This window comes from Gallus gallus, chromosome 3 (assembly GCF_016699485.2).
Source record: "Gallus gallus isolate bGalGal1 chromosome 3, bGalGal1.mat.broiler.GRCg7b, whole genome shotgun sequence".
In the NCBI taxonomy this organism is placed as follows: domain Eukaryota; kingdom Metazoa; phylum Chordata; class Aves; order Galliformes; family Phasianidae; genus Gallus; species Gallus gallus.
The window spans coordinates 104245188-104262467 of record NC_052534.1 but is presented as its reverse complement, the minus strand read 5'-3'; the positions used below and the strand labels follow the sequence as shown (position 1 = coordinate 104262467).

Below are 17280 nucleotides of genomic sequence, written 5' to 3'. Positions count from 1 at the left end.
TCCCACCTTCCTTGTCCCCTCCCCCCCCTTCCAGGAAAGGACCAACGACCAGAAGTACAACTGTTTTCCAGGCTTTTAGTTTGAAAAAAGTATTGATTGAAAGTGTACAACAGAATGAGGTGTGGCAGCGGCACCACAGCCGGATTGTTTCACAAATAAAAACAGAAAGGGCCTTAAATAATTGGGTGCAGATTTAAAAAACCTCAACAGTGAAAAAGTTTCTTTCCCTCCGAACAGAAAGTCACAGGCACAGAAATGGCAACAACCACATGGAGACAATGGGGGGGACATCCTTCTAACCACAGGGCTCTGTGCTAAGAGGTTGCCACCGATGGTGGGCTCCCACGCCGCGGCCGGTGGCTGCTCCCGCGCGCAGCTCTGCCCTTGGCTCTCTCTTTGGAATGGTTACAGATGAACAGTGCCACATGCCCTTGCTAACCAGACCCGCCCCCCACCCCCCAACCAGGACACGGACAAACAAGGCCTCTGCTAAGGCTAAAAAAAGGACAAGACTTTGGAGTCTTGAGTTCAGCATGTTTAAGAAACGAGAGTCTAGTGAGCGCACAGCACAGTCCCTGTGCGAGGCTTGCTATTCCAGCTTGGCCTTCTTCTTATCGCTGCCGTTCTCCTCTGCTGGTGCTGCCAGTGCTGCCACGTCCTCCAGTTTCCTCTTCCCACTTTCAGCAGGTGGGTGTGTATTGCGGGGTTTAAAACTGATAATGATGCAGGTCATGTTATCGCAGCCAGTGCCATCCCCTGAGGTGTCTGGAGCCAAACACTGATCCAGCAGCTGAGGAGGGACAGGACAGGTTAGCAGATAGCAGAGACACAGCAATCCGAATATTCTGAGACATTGAGCCCCTTCTGATAGCAGGATAGGTAGGGGCTGCCAGCCCAGAATAGCGTGGGCTGGGCTCAGATGTTGTTTACAGCCAGACAAGGGACAGAACCAGCCCTCAGCACCCCTGGCTTCCTGAAAGTGGACAGAAACTCCTTTGGCTTGACAGCAACTTAGGGGTCAAAGACATTAATCAAGGTGCCAAAGGAAGTGGACCCTAATTCAGATGTGACTCTGCTCCTGTAACAGCCGGCATTGCAACTGACATGCTGCCAGATACCTCAAGCTCTGAACAAACTGTCCTCATGGAGCTGAGGCACAGAATCACTGTGTGCTGACGGGAGGGTGAAGGAACTGATGGGGTGAGCTCTGGACTTTACCTCTTCTACAATGGAGGAGAGCGGCCTCAGGACTCCATTCTCATCCTTTTGAGTGATCTTGGACTGGATGAAATCCACCACTTCCTGGCTGCTCATCACATTCCTGCAGAATGGGAAGGTCAGAAGGGTTGTGTGCCGAACTTCCTCGGTTTTGGGCCAGGGCCCTGATGGCAATGCCACTGGTCAGGTCCCCATCAGCACTAAGGCTAAGGCAGTGATCACACCACACTGTCCCAAGAGAGAAAGATCAGGGCAGTGATGGCCCAAGAGGCACGACTGCTCCCTCACTACCTACCAGATTCCATCACAGGCAATGACCATGAAGTCATGATCATCATTTATTGTCAGCACTTTGATGTCAGGCAAGGCAGAGATCATCTGTTCTTCTGGAGGCAGATTCTTGTTCCGCTTGTAGAAGTGATCACCTGTAGAGGAGAGGAGGATCAATTTATGCAGCTGCTGGGCACTGGCAACCCTGCCTACCCCTGAGCAATGAGGAACACTACCCAGCCCTAACAGAATTGACACCGGTGCTCCCATTACCAGAGCAGATTTGACTTTGGGGACATCAGACAGAGAAATCTGCCATATTCAGGGCATGAGGTGAGTCCACCACACTGTTAGCATACAATAGGAAAGAGGAGTGCTAGCCTGGCTCTGCTGTGATAATGTTAGATGCTCATTTTCCAGACGCTCAGGGCCAGATATGACAGTACAATGCCCTGCCTGACAGCCCACATTGCACTGCTGGGTTTGGGTCTTCTCAACCTTCAGTAAGCTAAAGCTCACTTGAGAAAAATCAATCCTCAGCTCTGACTAAGGGGCTTATCTTGCATTACACTGCAGGAATACACTTCTATGGCAAGCACAGAATGGTAGCCAGTAGTTTCCTTAGATGAACAGACCCCTAGATTTCATCCTACGTGTGTTTTCATCTGTTTACCCCTGGGTATTCATTTCTGTGGTTTGGGTCTTTCCACACAAGAGCTCTTCACTTCAACCCTTACCCGCTGACATTTCTCTCCCTTCTCTGTGCATTTCCTAGTACATTATCAGTGTCGCTGCCTACGCTTTCCCTAATGCCTCCAAGCCTCTCATCTGCTCAGACTGTTGGGCTGCTAACAGACATGTCCAATCTCCTGAGTTATTAATGACTCCCATGCTGCTCGTAAGAGACCAAAAGATGAGAGGAAGCAGCAGTCAGGTGCTGCCTGAAGCGCTACACAAGGGGAATGGAGCTTGTACAATTAAAAGACATGTCTGGCTGAAGAACAAATGGGCTCAAACTGGTATGAAGTTAGGTCTGTAGTAAGCACCATACCAAGATACTTCAACAGCATCCTAACGAGCAGCAGAAAAAGTCTTTCCTATTGGAAAGTCAAGTTATTTTTTTGAGATAGTTTATGTGGGGTGGTTTCTGACAACCCAGCTGCAGGCACAAAAGCCTTGAAGGCCTCACATACTGCATCCTGCGCCACAGCCTGGCAGGAGCTGGGCATGCTCTCCACTGACATCCCATTTCATGGTTGTTTTCTCTTATTAGGCTGAAATCTCACCAGATGAAACACCAAACAGATTTTAAACATCATCGCATTGAAAAGTGCCCCTTAAACTTAGTGGTTGGCAAGTGCTGGAAGAACGGATGTCCTGAGGCCAGGCACACCACTGTTCACCCCCAGTTCTGCTCACCAATTGCCCTGGAGAGGTTGAGGCCACCATTCACTCTCCCATCCATGGTGACCTTGCCGCCGGCGTTCTTTATCCTGGCCAGTTCTACCTCGTCCTCTGGCTTGTGGTCATACGACATGTCGACAGCTTTGCCACCTTCCGACACCACGCAGCGAGAGTCTCCAGCATTAGCCACAATCAGCTGCTTGCCTCGGATGAGGGCCACGACGGCAGTCGTCCCACTGTCAGAGCCAGGCTGCAAGAAAACCATTTTTGCTCAGATTTCTTCCTATTGCTCTAGATCAGATCATAAGCAGCACTAACCACCACAGGCTCAGCACTGCCCCAAGCTCATCTCAACCCTTCTTCCCATAAGCACACAGAACAATGGAGAAAAGTGTGAGGGAAGCATGAAAAATGGCAGTAGTGTGCTCATCAAGAGGCACAAATCAAACCACACCTCCTCTGCAGCCTCACAATTGCCCATGATTCTCCAGTGTTCAACACATCCTGCTGTGCCCTCAACTCTAATGCAGCAGCTCCAGCTCCCACCCAACGCAAGCAGAAGACTTGCAGCAAGCCAGGATACCTCTCCAAAGAGAGAAAGCTGGCACCTTGGAAGCTGTAACTCCCTTTCCTTGAGATCCTGGGTCCCCGGCCATCTGCCACAGGCTGAGGAGCCACAGCCTTGGCCTGGCCAAGGGCAACGCTCTGCCCGAGAGCAGCTGTCCTGCTACTGTCACACGTGCCCCTTCCATGCCAGCTCCCACAGCATTTCTAAGCACAGCAAACCCTGCAATGAGGTCTCAACCTGCTGCCCAGATACGTGGCCTACCCCTCCATCTTTTGCCTTGAGTCAGGCTGTCAGTAGCTGTGTTCAGCCTTAGGAGAACAGAAGGAATATTCTTAGGTGAATGGAAAGCCCCCTGGCTGAGTCTCATTTCCCACTCTCCCCCCCACCCCTTGCCACGTCCCCTTGGCTCCACGCTATGCTGCAGAACACAGGAACAAGGTGTGCACCTCCTCTTTCCCCTCCATGCCTGGTAACAACATTTCTTCCTCTTCGTCCTCATCCTCCTCTGCTTCTTCAGTGTCATCTTCATCATCTTCGTTCTCTGCCTCTTCACTACTGTAACCATCCTCATCTTCACTGCATTCCTACAAGAAACAAGAGATACCACCAGGAGTCACGCAGGACACCCTCAGTGCCCTCCCCAGATAGCTGGTCCTTCCACCCCAGGGACAGAGGATCACTTTGCCCCACAAGAGTGAAATGACCTGGTCAGTGTTCCCCAGACCTGATGTCTACAAACAGAGCAGCTAGTTTCAACTACCACGGTGAATGGAGGGATGGTGCATGCAGCAAGACCGATGAGTATCCACTATGGCTGCTGTGCAGGTGAGGGAATGCTGCCCTCAGAATTATCTAAACAATCCCCAATGAGATGGCCTCATAGTATCAACCTGAAAAACCTACTCCTAGGGCACACCTAGGGTGAGCCTCGTCGCTCAAGTACCACAGCAAGCAATGCATTCTGCCCAGCCAGAAGGCCACTCTGTCCCAGTGCTGTTTCCTACCTCACTGTCTTCCTCCTCTTCCTCAACCTCATCTGACTCATCCTCACTGTCCTCAAAAAATTTGGATTTGGTTGTGCGCTGGGGCTTTCCCGTGGAGGAGCAGGAGGGCCCGGCCTCCCCAGTAGAAGAGGTGACGGCCTCGTCACCTTTGCCTAGTTCAGGCTTCTGCAGAGCAGGGCTGTTGCCTCCAGTGCTGGCTTTGTCTGAGGTGGAGGAAATACCCGTGAATTCTTCATCTGGCTTCCCATTCTTCCTCTCCTTGTGGTCGATAAGGTCCCCTGGGTCAGCCTCTCCGTTCATATTTGACTCCCCATCATGCTGCTTGCCTGTCCCCTCCGCAGCATTCTCCCCAGCCGAAGCTAAGGACTTGTGTTTGAGGTTCTTGGTGCAGTTTTGTCCATAACGTGTGAGAAGTTCCTCAATGGTCATTGTGGCTTCTTCGTGCAGAAGAGCAGCTTCCTCATTATCCACTAGAAACGGAAAGGGGGAGGGGGTGAGGACAAAGAGGGTCAAAAAGCAGGACACATCACCATAGCAGCAGCTGTGCAACACACTGTGCTCAGCAGCGAGTTGCCGTGACTGGAGGTTGCTATTTGCAAACGTGTTTCAGCAATGCTCAGCATGCTTGCTGCTCACCAGCAGGCACAGACAAATGCAGCCAGGTCTGCACCGTCCCACTGCTTCCAGGCACTGCTGATGAACAATATGCAGATGGCAGGGGAAGGGCTCCTACCCACGGCCGAGGCAAGCAGTCTGCAAGTTATCGTACCGCCTCGGGCTGCTGATGCTATCTGGCTGGCTTGTAGGCAGCACAGAAGTGTTTAAATTACATGTAAAGGTTGTGGGGTAAAGAGCCTCGTATTACACCAGCGTGAGCTCAAATGAAGCTGTGGGGTAAAGCAGACAGACCACTTTCATGTGCAGATTCGCTCATTAACACTGCGACTGTGAACAAGTTTTTGTTACAGCACTTGCTGCACAGGGCTTATGCACAGAGATCCCAAGCATTTGGGATCTAAACATTTAAAATCAGATCGTAAAATAGCTTTAGGTATAAAGGACACTAGACAGAAAATAGGATGGCTTTTCCTGAACTGGGAGCCCAGGACCAGAAACTCCACTGGTATCAGGTAACCTTCATCATTTCCCTACTGACAACCCCTTGGTTATCCTTCTCTTTGCTACTTAATGTCAAAATGAAAAGAAACAGCCATATCCCAAATGCTTCTGAAAAATATATGACAACAAAAGAAAAAAAACCTCACAACAAAACTCTTTGTTGGCTGGAGAATGAGGGCCAACAAACTCAGCAATTACAGATCAACACACTGTTCAGGGTGATGGCATCCCTTCACATCTGCTTCAAGGCTAACCACAAGCTATTCAGCCAAGAGCAGCACAGGATTCCAACCCTGGGATTCACCTTCTAAGCTGGCTTCATGATCTGGCAACTACTTGCTCACAGAAAAGCACACTCACTTCTTGGCAAGAAAGAATTGCTGAAAAGAGACAAGAATCTCATTCAGTCCTGCCTAAGTTTGTATGACAGCAACCCGGCAGAGATAAGCACCACACATTTCACTTTTACAACTTAGCTCACTTCCCAGCTCAATGATTTCTGCCACGTCCTAGAAGTCTGCACACGTAGGATATCCTATGGAAAACTGCTACAGGTTGCTTTGCTGTCCAGAGGATTAAGCTACCAAATGAATCAGCATTCTCCTAGAACCAGCTCAAAGCAATGGAGAGAGGTGACAGCTTCATTCACCTGAAACTGAACTGGGTGATTTGGACAAGCAAACCTTCTGCTAACAGAGACCTGGTCCAGCTGCTCTCAGTCCCTGGCCCGGAGCTGCAGTTCATGTCTTGTCAGTGGCACCTGACTTACCATCATCTTCGTCAGCAACTTTCTCCTTCTCATCTTCATCATCTTGGGGTCGCCCAGCCATCTGAGAGAGCTCTTTAATCACCTCCTCAGTGGTGAGCTTAGCATCTATGGCTAAGAAAGCATCTTCCAGGGCCTAAATATGAACACAGACATAATGAGGATGTACAGTTTTGTCTTCCCAATAGGATACCTGCTGTGATCAAACCTCTTCCAGAACACACCACACAGAAGTGGAGACCAAACTGGTCAAGGCAGGTGGTATCTCTGGGTCCATCTGGTCCAAACCAGATCCCAGTATGAACCCTGGGGATACCCAATGGCAGATCAGCACCACCAGAGAGAATTACAACAGAGGAAGGTGGGGCAGACAGGTCCTGGAGGGACAGGGCACTGTGTAAGCCATAGGTACCACACAAGGGCATTCTGCTTCACTGGTATTCATGCTTGCTCCAGGGCAGTGCTTCACTCATACCTTTTGCAATTTGCCTTCCTTGTAGGCCTTCTGATCCTTGATGATCTCGGGAAGATACTTGGCACAGTATAGGGCAACTTCTTCTCCTGAAAGACAGCAGAAATCACTTAAAGATGCTGGTCCTCCCAGAAGCAGAAGCGGTACACTTAAGCAACCGAATTCCTGAGGCAGATCTCGGGACGCAAACAACCAACCCAGATGTGGAGAAAGAAATCACACAGAGCAGACCGCCGTGCTTCTCATGTACGCTTCCATTTGCTGATGATCTTTGGGAAACCTTAATAAGTCCTCACCCCTCAGAGCTGGGCAACGCTGTAAGCTCCCAGGAAGGGACCGTGGGCCTATTCCGACCACAGGACAACTGTTCCACGTAGGCCCATTCTATGCAGAGGGAAGTTGTGCAGAGGGAAAATAGCGAGAAGTAAAGAGGGGGTGAGATTGGAGGAAAAAAGAAACAGCAGACAAGGGACTTTTTGAATGTGCTTGCTGAAAAGGGATTAAGTGGCCATTGACAAAGAACAGAAACCTTGCAAAACAGCTGTTGTTAAAATAGCACTGAAAAGTTCAACGCTGTGGAGCACCACAACAAAGAGACTGAGCTCTATTCTGATCGTACTCTCAGAAACGTGGTGGAAGGAAGAGGGGAGAAAAAGCTGGAAGGTCACAGCAAAATAAACGATGCGAGAAATGACCTCAGTGCTTTTAATGAGAACTTGGAAGGAAAACCAAGGCAACCTGACAACAACAGACCTGGCAGGGAAATAAAAGATTGGCTGGGGCTCACAGGATCTACATGGAAAGGACAGGCAATTAATGTCCATCAAGCTAGGCTTATTGGAAAGCAGAACTTGTGGATCCAACTCAACATCTGCTCTTAAAGATTCTACGACTTTTGTTGACAAAACCAAGCATGATTTAGTTTAGTTCAGTGGGCACGGTGGTGATAGGTGGATGATTGGACTAGATATTCTTAGGGTGTTCTCCAACCTTAATGATTCTATGTGTCTACTGAGGGACAAGATTTAGTGGTCATGGTGGGGACGCGCTGATGGTTGGACTTGGAGGTCTTTTCCAACCTGAATGATTCTATGATTTCATAGAATGGCCTGGGTTGAAAAGGACCTCGAAGACCATCTAGTTTCAACCCCCCTGCCATGGGCAGGGTCGTCAACCACTAGACCAGGCTGCCCAGAGCAATTTAGGTAAGGTATAGAAGGACTTTGCTTAAAAAGTTAAACTTTCAAGATGTCACACACCAAATAGGTTAAAGAACGGCCACGAGAGAAACTGAGCAAAGAATCACACCTGAATGTGTTTACATGTGATGATGGAGGACTGTTACAGATGATACAGTCACATTTCTATCTGAGCCAAACCAATTTCTAGTGGACATCCATGGAGACAGCAGTGAATCATGGCAGTGACATCGGCAGCTGAACAGCCAGGCCCAAAGACATTTGTGAGAATGCAGAGCTCGTGCCATGGGGAGGTGAGTTCCAGAACTTGGCTGATACTTTGGCTTAGACTTAGACATTATATGTATGTGCTCCCATTACACATTCTGACCAGTAAGCAAAGTACTGCATTGTGCATCCCTCAGCAGAACGAGAAGAAAACCCAAGTGAACTGCAGGAACACCTTGTCAAAAGCCAGAAACAACAGCATGGGGCTACTGACATGATTTCCAGACATCAATACAGTCTCCTCCAGTTTCTCTTCCAACTCAATCAGCACGACAGCCCTGACATCTGACTTATCTACGTTCTAATCTTGTTTGGGTACTCCGGTGAAGCTCCATTCCTGCCCAGTACTCTGGGGTGTGTGCTGCTGGAAGCAGCTGACAGATCTAATAATACCAGCATGGACATCTGATCCTCTGCCAGATGGAGATGTTTCAACAGTGCAATCTTTGCACCAGAGCTACGGACAAGGAATTTTTTTCAAAGTAACAGGTAGTCTGATCTGAGTTAAGTCACAACAGCTTTACAGTCATGGGCTCAGTGCTTCCTTACTGCCTCCGTAAGCAGATGAGGCACGGGCTGGTGCCCAGCCTGTAGGAAAAAGGTGCTCACTTGAAGTGTTTTAACCAAAATGCCCAGAAAAACAAGATTCTTCTTTGGGGTCTTCCATCTGTGGACGATGATTTAACAAAACAAGTCCCTCAATCCAAAAGCTGCGCGTCCCCTAGGTGCACAGGACGCAGCCAGCAGCCCAGCACGCAGACTACAGATCCAGTTGTTTACACAGCAGGCCGAGGGAGGTCTAATGGTTTTTATAAGCTGAATCAGTACCTCAAAGCACAGTGCTGCCAACGTGGTCAGAAAAACTGAGCTGGCTCAAGGAACTCATCTTTTAGATGCAGACACATGTACTCAAATACTCTGTCTCAGCATTTCTGGACCTGTCAACAGCAAGAAACTCATCAGATTTTTCTCATCAAAAAAGCCTTTGTGAGAGTGCAATCAAGAAGCTAGATCCTGCACTTAGTTGGCATTAGGTACCAAGCTGTGCCAAGGGAACCTTCCCACAGTTGTGCTGAGGTGCAGTCAGCAGCATTATCCTACTGGCTGTTAATGGCTCCTTCCAGTTCATTGGGTATTGCACTCCTGGCTTCGGTTACATGTCAAAAATCAGCCCACTCACCACATTTTATCAACATCTCACCCTCACTAACTATCAAGCACTTTCCCTCTGAATACTCAGGCCCGTGAAGGGGTGAGGGCAGCAAGAGCAGAGCGAAAGAACCAGGTGAGAAAGCTGATACAGAAACCTCTGTCCTGCTGGGTGCTCTTTATCACTGTCATCACACAGGATCTCGTGTGGAGTGCCTTCATCTGGATGCATCTTCAAAAGCCTTCAGGGGCTGAACACGTGGAGAACAGAATTATTCATATATAAGCCAACACTGAATCCAGGATCACATCTTCCATGTCTGCGGCACAACTCTCAAAGTCTCCATTAATCATTTTATTGCTGTTTTCTAACTGAGAAGCATCCAGCTAAGTCTCACTCAGACAAAATATGGAGCAAACCCCATTTATCCTGGCAGGTCAGGTACTCAAGAGCCAGCAAGAACCGTGCTGCAGTATGATTGCTCCATCTCCAGGATCATGGGCCCAAACAGGACATGTGAAGACAGGAGCAGGCAGCAGCCTCAAGGCAGGAACATGGAAGCCCAGGCAAGGCAAACGCCTCTGGAGATCAAGGTTCCTAGATGAAATCATTGTCAGTACATGGACGTGCACAAACCCATCCCCTCTCGCCTTCGTAAGACTGAAAGTAGATCTGACTGTAAGATCTGATCTTTATTTAGACACATTCAATTTGAATTTGTAATAAAGAAAGCTTAGAATCAAGTAACAAATCAGCTGGCTATCAACGAGCACCATGGAACCCCTAGGGACCAGTGGGCAAGGTGGTGATGGATTGGTGGTTGGACTCGGTGATCTTAGAGATCCTTTCCAACATTGGTGATCCTATGACAACGTTGGCATCCCAAAGACATGGAGCTGCATGTAAATGAGATCACTTATTGGGAAAACATGAACTGTGGAGTAAAATGGAAAGCTACTTATGAAAAAACTTCACAAGGAACACAGTAATAAAACTTCTCCCACGTGAAGCTGGGAGATTAATAGAGACTTAAGGCTTAACTAGCTTACAGGTACCAGGTATCTGAGTGAGGTATAAAAGAAAAGCTAAATGAACTCTTCCCACTGACAGCAGATAAATGTTGGAGAGGTTACTGCCTTAAAAACTGCTCTAAGTGGAATGAACCTGAGAAATTGTTTTGAACTGAAGAAGTAAAGCATCAATAGAACCATACAAAAGTAGAAATGGACAAATGTTGGTCTTCTAAGTCAAGTTCAGTTTGTCTGTGTCTGTTCTGATAAGGTTTGCCAAGGAGAAATTCAATCCCCAGAGATGTAAAATACAAGGTAGAAATCTATGCCACTGCTTTGCCATCCCGATTAATGGCTTCCCCAGTGTCTATCACAAATCTTTTCTATTTCTCTATTTTCTACTTCTCTGAAAGGGTGGTCAGGCGCTGGAATGGGCTGCCCAGAGAGGTGGTGGAGTCACTGACCCTGGTGGTGTTCAAAGAGCATTTGGATGTTGTGTTGAGGGACATGGTTTAGCGAGAACCATTGGTGAAGGGCGAATGGTTGGAGTGGATGATCCTGTGGGTCTTTTCCAACCTTAGCGATTCTATGATTATATTGTATTAAAAAAATGAAACAAAAAACCTCCACAAAAACAGAAGAAACAAAAACACACATTACTTCCTATCCTACACAAATGTGAACACTGTAAAGAAGTCCTTTTGCCAACCAACACATGAAATAAATGCTTTCAGCTAACAAGATCACACTGATCTCGAAAAAAAACACACTGGTTCGATGTTATTTGTTCCTCACCAGTTTTTGCCAGCTCTTACTTCATCTTCTTACTTGTTAGATGCTTACAAATGGTTTCTGAACTTATGTAAGAAAAGCCATTAAACTTTACAGTTGCTAAGTCCTCTTCTTCTTTGTCCTTCTCTGCCCTTCAGAACCAATCCATCACTCAGATGCTCTCAAAGATAATCTCGGGGGACAAGCAGGTGCCCTACCCAGTTCTCTGCATGCTCTGGAATCAAGTTCAAGAGGAGAAGAGTTTCAAAACATTCAATCAAACTCTTCAGACTGATACCATCTCTTCTGGGTAACTATCTGTCAGTTACTGACTCAGACCAACCTCTGTAAGAAGAACTACACTACAGATAAGACTTAAGCTCTTATTTACAAACTGTCAGATTTAGATAACTTGATTCTAAATGCAATCACACACGACAGTGAGATGCCAAGTAGGGGAGCAGGTTAACCTCCTCCTCCATTCGCTCCACTATCAAAGACATGCAAGGCACATACATGATACAAAAAACATCTATTAAAGAGCTGCAGCATGTAGAGGAAACTGGGTTTGCAGAAGTATGGACCAGCACATCTGGTATCTGAACCCTGCAAGTACATGATATTGGCAGATGAAATTCTTCACTGATAGACATCAATAATAATAATTCGTGGATCAGATCCTCCTGGGAACTATGCTAAGGCACACAGAGAACAGAGAGGTGACTGGGGAAAGCCAAGATGGCTTCAATAAGGGCAAACAGTCCCTGAGAAGTTTGGATGCCTTCTATAACAGGGTAACAGCATCAGTAGATAAGGGAAGAGCAATTGATGTTATCCACCCGAACTTATGAAAAGTATACGACGGGCTGAGAGAGCTGGGAAGGCTCTGGGGAGACCTTTATGCCTTCCCGTACCCAAAGGCCTACAGGAAAGCTGGGGAAGGGCTCCTTGTCAGGAATTATAGTGACAGAACAAGGGGTAACAGCTTTAAAGTCAAAGAGGAGAGATTTAGATTAGATATTAGGAAGAAATTCTTCACAATGAAGGTGATGAGGTGGTGGCACAGAATGCCCAAAGAAGCTGTGGGTGCTCCGTCCTTGGCAGTGCCCAAAGCCAGGCTGGATGGGACCCTGGGCAGCCTGGGCTACTGGGATGTGTCCCACCTCATGGCAGAGGTCGAAATGAGGTGATCTTTGTGGTCCCTTCCAAATCAAACCATTCTGTGAACAGAAAAGGCAACCAGCCTACATATACACATTGGATGGACACAAAACCATCTATTACCACTTAAGAAAGATCAGTGAGAAGCTCTGCATGGAGTTCTACAAAGTGTCAGCTTGCAGTTCAGTTGTATCAAAGCAGCTAATATGCTTTTAGGATTTGTTAGGAGAGGAACTGAGATCAAAGCAGACAACACTTATGTCACAATGAATCAATGGTACATCTGTATCTTCAAAGCTATAGGCAATGCTTATCTGCCCACCTAAAAGCACACTGTAGAGCTAGAATACATCCAAAAACAATAATCATGATCAAAGCTGTGGAACAATATAATGCCTGGAACGTGTGGTTATGCCCAACAAAATATAACGTGTGCATTACAGCAATGTAATGACTGCTGTGGCCCAGGCGTTTCATCACCTAGGCTAAAAATGACTGGAATAATTCCTGATGCACTTCTAGCATAAGCCAGTTAGCACTCAAGTGACTTCTGGATACAGTTCTGGAGCAAGAAGGAACCGGACTAACAGCCAGATTGGATGCAGCCACACTATTCTAAGTCAGGTTGATAGCATCGGTGGGTCCACACTGTATCAGCGGGCCTTAGGGCCCAGAAAATGGGGGCAGCCTTTATTTTATTCAACAGTACAGATTTAGGACTCTTCCTACTAAAAGAAAGAACAGAGTCCAAAATTATGAAAGTGGAAATTGGTAACAGTGATTATTTACCAATTTCTTGCAATTGAAGTGTACGATATGGCAGTGAAGTTATTGGGTAGCAGAGCTACATCAAATTACTTGTTCAAACACAACAAATAATTTACTTACATGCAATACATCCCATGCAAATAACCACTGAACTTACAGAGCTGCAATCTCTGTGATTGCCCTAACTTACCCAACAAGAAAATACAACAGGCATTCTGAAAAGAGGTTGAGAAGATGGAATGTAAATCTCCTCGCAGTTTTTTGTCAACCCATGACCTTCCTTCTAGAAACCCCAAGAGACTTTCAGAGCCTTAGTCAATCCAGGTAAGAAAGTGCTTCCCAAGAAGGAGCAGGATTTCTAAAGCTAGGCAGATGCTGGCTCCAGCTGCCATGCCAGAAGCCACTTTTACCAAGCAGCCACATGAAGAACTGTGGGGAGAGCAGGGGTGCAGTTACCTCCGTGTCCATCGTAGACTGAGAACATGGCTGTTTCGCTGTCCAGCTCTGGTATGCAGTTGTGTGCATCCTGAAAGAGAGAGCAGATGTCTGGGATGAGATGGGTTGCACTAGGCACGTGTATAGAAAGGAGCAGAGAGGCTGTGAGCGCTGATGCAGGGAGTCTCAAAGCTGGAGGAAGAACAAGAACATGTTCCCAAGAGCTCACCTGGTGAGAACTCATCTTCAGAGAAGGAACACAGATCTTTAACATTGTGCTGTTCTCTGTGCTAAAGCAGCTCAGCCTCTTTACAATGAAATCATGCTGTATACTGCTTTAATTCCTCAATATGGCTCTAGATATTACCATGTTCAAACCAGAATCAGTTCCCTCTTTTCGAGGTATCTGTAAGGGCCGTGTTGTTGTAGTAGCCCTCTTCCCCTGCTCTTGCCAAACAAGTTCTGTGCAAAGTGAAATGCTGCTCTGATACATGGGTGAACCCAGAAGGTCACACATGGAACCTCCCGAGCTTATGCCTTTCACACAACCACAGGCTTTGCCTTAACTCGTCCTGTGAATGCGACCACAGATGACAGCAGCTGTGTATCCCAGCAGGCCAAGGAAAGGCAGCCTTGCTACACACAGGAGGATTACTGCACCCACCAAGAACAAAGAACTGGGCTGGAAAACCTCCTCTTGGCACACAAGCTCCTTCCTGCTTCCATCACACGAGATGCTTCTGACAGCAAGGCAAGGAGCCAGGCATCTGCCAAGCATCTTTACAGCAGCAAAGCAAAGGAGATGCAACTAGCATTGTGCAAACCAAAAGTACAGAACCAGGTATCACTTCCTAAGGTAAGACAGACATCTGTGTTCTGCCAGCCAACCAGAAACCCTGGCACTCCACGGACAAACAGGAGGGAAAGTTTGTCCCAGGGGCTTTTGGGGTATGAGTGTCAGAATCCTACCAGCCTGTACTCCCAGACCACACAGACGACCAATACACAGAGTGGATACACAGAGAACCTTCTATCTCCACGTGGTCACAGGAGCAGCAGACCTGGAAGAAGACAGTGCCCAGACCTTACAGCCAGTGTGACCTCTTTCACCCTGTAAGCAAAGCAAACTTCTGCTAGCAAACATGCATGGGATAGTTTAAGTAATGTGACCTTGCCTCCTTGGTGTGGTTGAAGCTCTTCACCTTGAAGCTCACTGTGCTACAGATACCCCAGAAGAAAAGCACTTACTCCAAGTCAGCTGGCTCCGGGTTTGGCTGTGCTCACACTGTCAGCCATCCCCAAACAGTTCTAGACATACATTCAGCCACGCTGGATTGCTGCACAGCTGAGCAACCGACGAGCTTTTCTGCCCTTATCCTCACTTCTCACAGCATTTACAGAAGCCTGAGAGATAGCAAAACCACAATAAAGTAACTGGGATAAGCCCCTGGTGACTAAGCAGCAGCTTAATTAGAGCAAGTAACGCAAATGGGAGGAAACCCAGTGCTGGCAGCAAAAAGTGATCTTTATATTCCATTTGTACAACTGCAACACGTCCTGATCCCGAACCAGGGCAGCGCTGTCGAGGAAGCAGACAAACAGGTAAAGGATCTCATGCTCCAGAATGAGCAGTGGAGCTCACAAAGCCCTGCTGCCAGCAACCCTTCCCCTATCAGCCCTTCAGCCCAAAGCATTTCCTCATGCATAAAACCACCCCTTGTGGATTAAAAATGGATTTTTGTAGTAGGTTTCTTTAGAACTCCTTATACCTGTCTCACTTGGAGGCTCCTAAAATGTGACCCACGGGCAACAGACAACTTCAGCAGGTTCTGTTACTAACTAAAAATGTCCGTATCCTCCTACCACTTCCACACGTGCTGCTAAGCTTCACTAACAAAAACCATACCTAAAATCTTTGGTATTAACCAAAAGAACACACTTTTGCTCAGAACTTTTCCCAAGCTTAATGGAAAAGTGCAAGTACAATTAAATGGGGAAAAAAAGGGGTAAAAATCCACCTCATAAAAAAACAACCCCGCCAAACACTTGGGAGAAACCTGCAGCAGGTTCAGTTTGTAACACCAGCACTCCCACCATCTCATTTCTTGTGATAACGCAGCTGAACCACGTCCACATCAATGCCCTCAGCATTGCTTTTCCCACTGGGGAGATACGCCAAAGATGTTGGTTAGGGCAAAAGACACAGCTGCAAGCTCTGGCCCTCATCCAATTTCCAGAAAGGTCAACACCAGTGAGAACAGGCTTCAAAATAGCAAAATTGAGCCAGCTTCCCACCTGGGGGAGGACTATGGTGACCCACCAGTGTTGTAGGCTCTGTGCTCTCCCCCATCCGAGCCCACATCCTCAAGATGCTTTCAGCCTCTGTGCAGCAGAACACTGCCCACATTCAGCCTTTTGCTACAAGCTGATGGCTGCATGTCACCCCAGTGCTCCAGTTGTGTATCTGTGCCACCATTCCAACCATGCAAAGGTCAACACGACGGAGCAACGGAGATGCTACTGGTCACAGCCAACTGAGCACAAAAGCACTGAGTTCACCTTAGGAGCGCAGGCACCAACTCTCCTTTCTGCCTCTTCTACTCTAAAAACCATACCCTGCAGCTTCACAAAGCTCTGGTGTGCACAGAAAGAAGGAAAAACTCAGTCACTGCTTTGTCACCAGTGAAACCACTGAAGCATTTCAGAAGTGATGAAGCGTCCCACTGCGCCTTGTGGAATCGTACCGGCAGAACCCAATCCCTCATGCTGTGAATGGGCCATCCGGACCAAGCCAAAGGGCTGCAGACAAGAAGGTGCTTTTCCACATTCAGAAGAGATGCACCCTTAGGACTGCAGGGCCCAGTGTTGCTCTTTCCTTGGTTCCCCTTGTTTGCTAGCTGCGTGTAAGGGACAATTAACCGGGACATGAATGGTATTCAGAGACTCACAGAACGGCTTGGGTTGGAAGGGACCTCCAACACCATCTGGTTCTAACCTGCTGCTGCAGGCTGGCTTGCCAGCCACCACATCAGGCAGCAGCCCAGGGCCCACCCGTGGCCCTGAACACCCACAGCGACGGGGCGCCCTCAGCTCTCCGGACAGCAGCGCCAGTGCCTCCCTGCCCTCTGAGGGAAGATTCTCCGCGACACCTCCCGCAAACCTCTATCAGTTTAAAACCGTACCCTCTTGCCCTATCGCTCTCCACCTGGGTGAAAAGTTGATATCCCTCCTTATCCCCGAGAGCCGTCTCCTACCGGCCGGGGTCCCCCCCAGCACGGCGCAGGGCCGGGGGTGGCACAGGGGGAGGGGGAGGGAGGGAGGAGCAGCGCCCGCTCCCGCCAGGCCCAGACCCTCCGCCGGGCCCCGCTCACCTCCATGGAGACGCGCCAACCCTGCATAGCGCTGAAACCGAAGTGCAGCGGGCGCGGCCCGAGCCCGGCCCCATCCCCGGAGCTCTTCACCGTGTTGGGCTGCGAAAGGTACGCGCCCATGGCGGAGGCCGCCGCGGTGCCAGCCCTCGGCGCGGCGGCCGTGCGCGGAGGGACAGTGGCGGCGGACGCTGAGGCGGCCGAAGCGGAGCGGGCAGCACCTGAGGGGCGCGGGCGGCCCGGAGCGGGCGGCGAGGCAGCGAGGGCGGCGGAACCACCCACCAACGAGCCGCCGAGCGGAAGTAGCGCGGCCGGAAGCGCGGGCTAGAG

The 17280-nt window shown here is 48.6% G+C and overlaps 1 protein-coding gene across 1 annotated transcript; it reads right to left on the bottom strand.

The window, feature by feature from the left end:
• Positions 1-61: 61 nt before the first annotated feature.
• Positions 62-17254, bottom strand: PPM1G (protein phosphatase, Mg2+/Mn2+ dependent 1G). Its single transcript, XM_003641050.6, has 10 exons — positions 16954-17254; positions 13604-13673; positions 6825-6910; positions 6353-6485; positions 4465-4934; positions 3907-4044; positions 2908-3142; positions 1514-1643; positions 1219-1321; positions 62-790 (listed from the first exon to the last, which is right to left on the bottom strand). Exons 1-10 carry the CDS (start codon positions 17071-17073, stop codon positions 590-592), a joined length of 1686 nt encoding a protein of 561 aa, XP_003641098.2. The 5' UTR covers positions 17074-17254; the 3' UTR covers positions 62-589.
• Between the last annotated feature and the right edge of the window lie 26 nt (positions 17255-17280).

Excerpts from the sequence above, each read along its gene's own strand:
- PPM1G (XM_003641050.6), bottom strand. The coding sequence starts at position 17,073 with ATGGGCGCGTACCTTTCGCAGCCCAACACGGTGAAGAGCTCCGGGGAT. Across the intron at positions 13,674-16,953 it reads GTTGGCGCGTCTCCATGGAG|GATGCACACAACTGCATACC; the intron begins GTGAGCGGGGCC and ends TCTCTCTTTCAG. Across the intron at positions 3,143-3,906 it reads GCATGGAGGGGAAAGAGGAG|CCTGGCTCTGACAGTGGGAC; the intron begins GTGCACACCTTG and ends GTTTTCTTGCAG.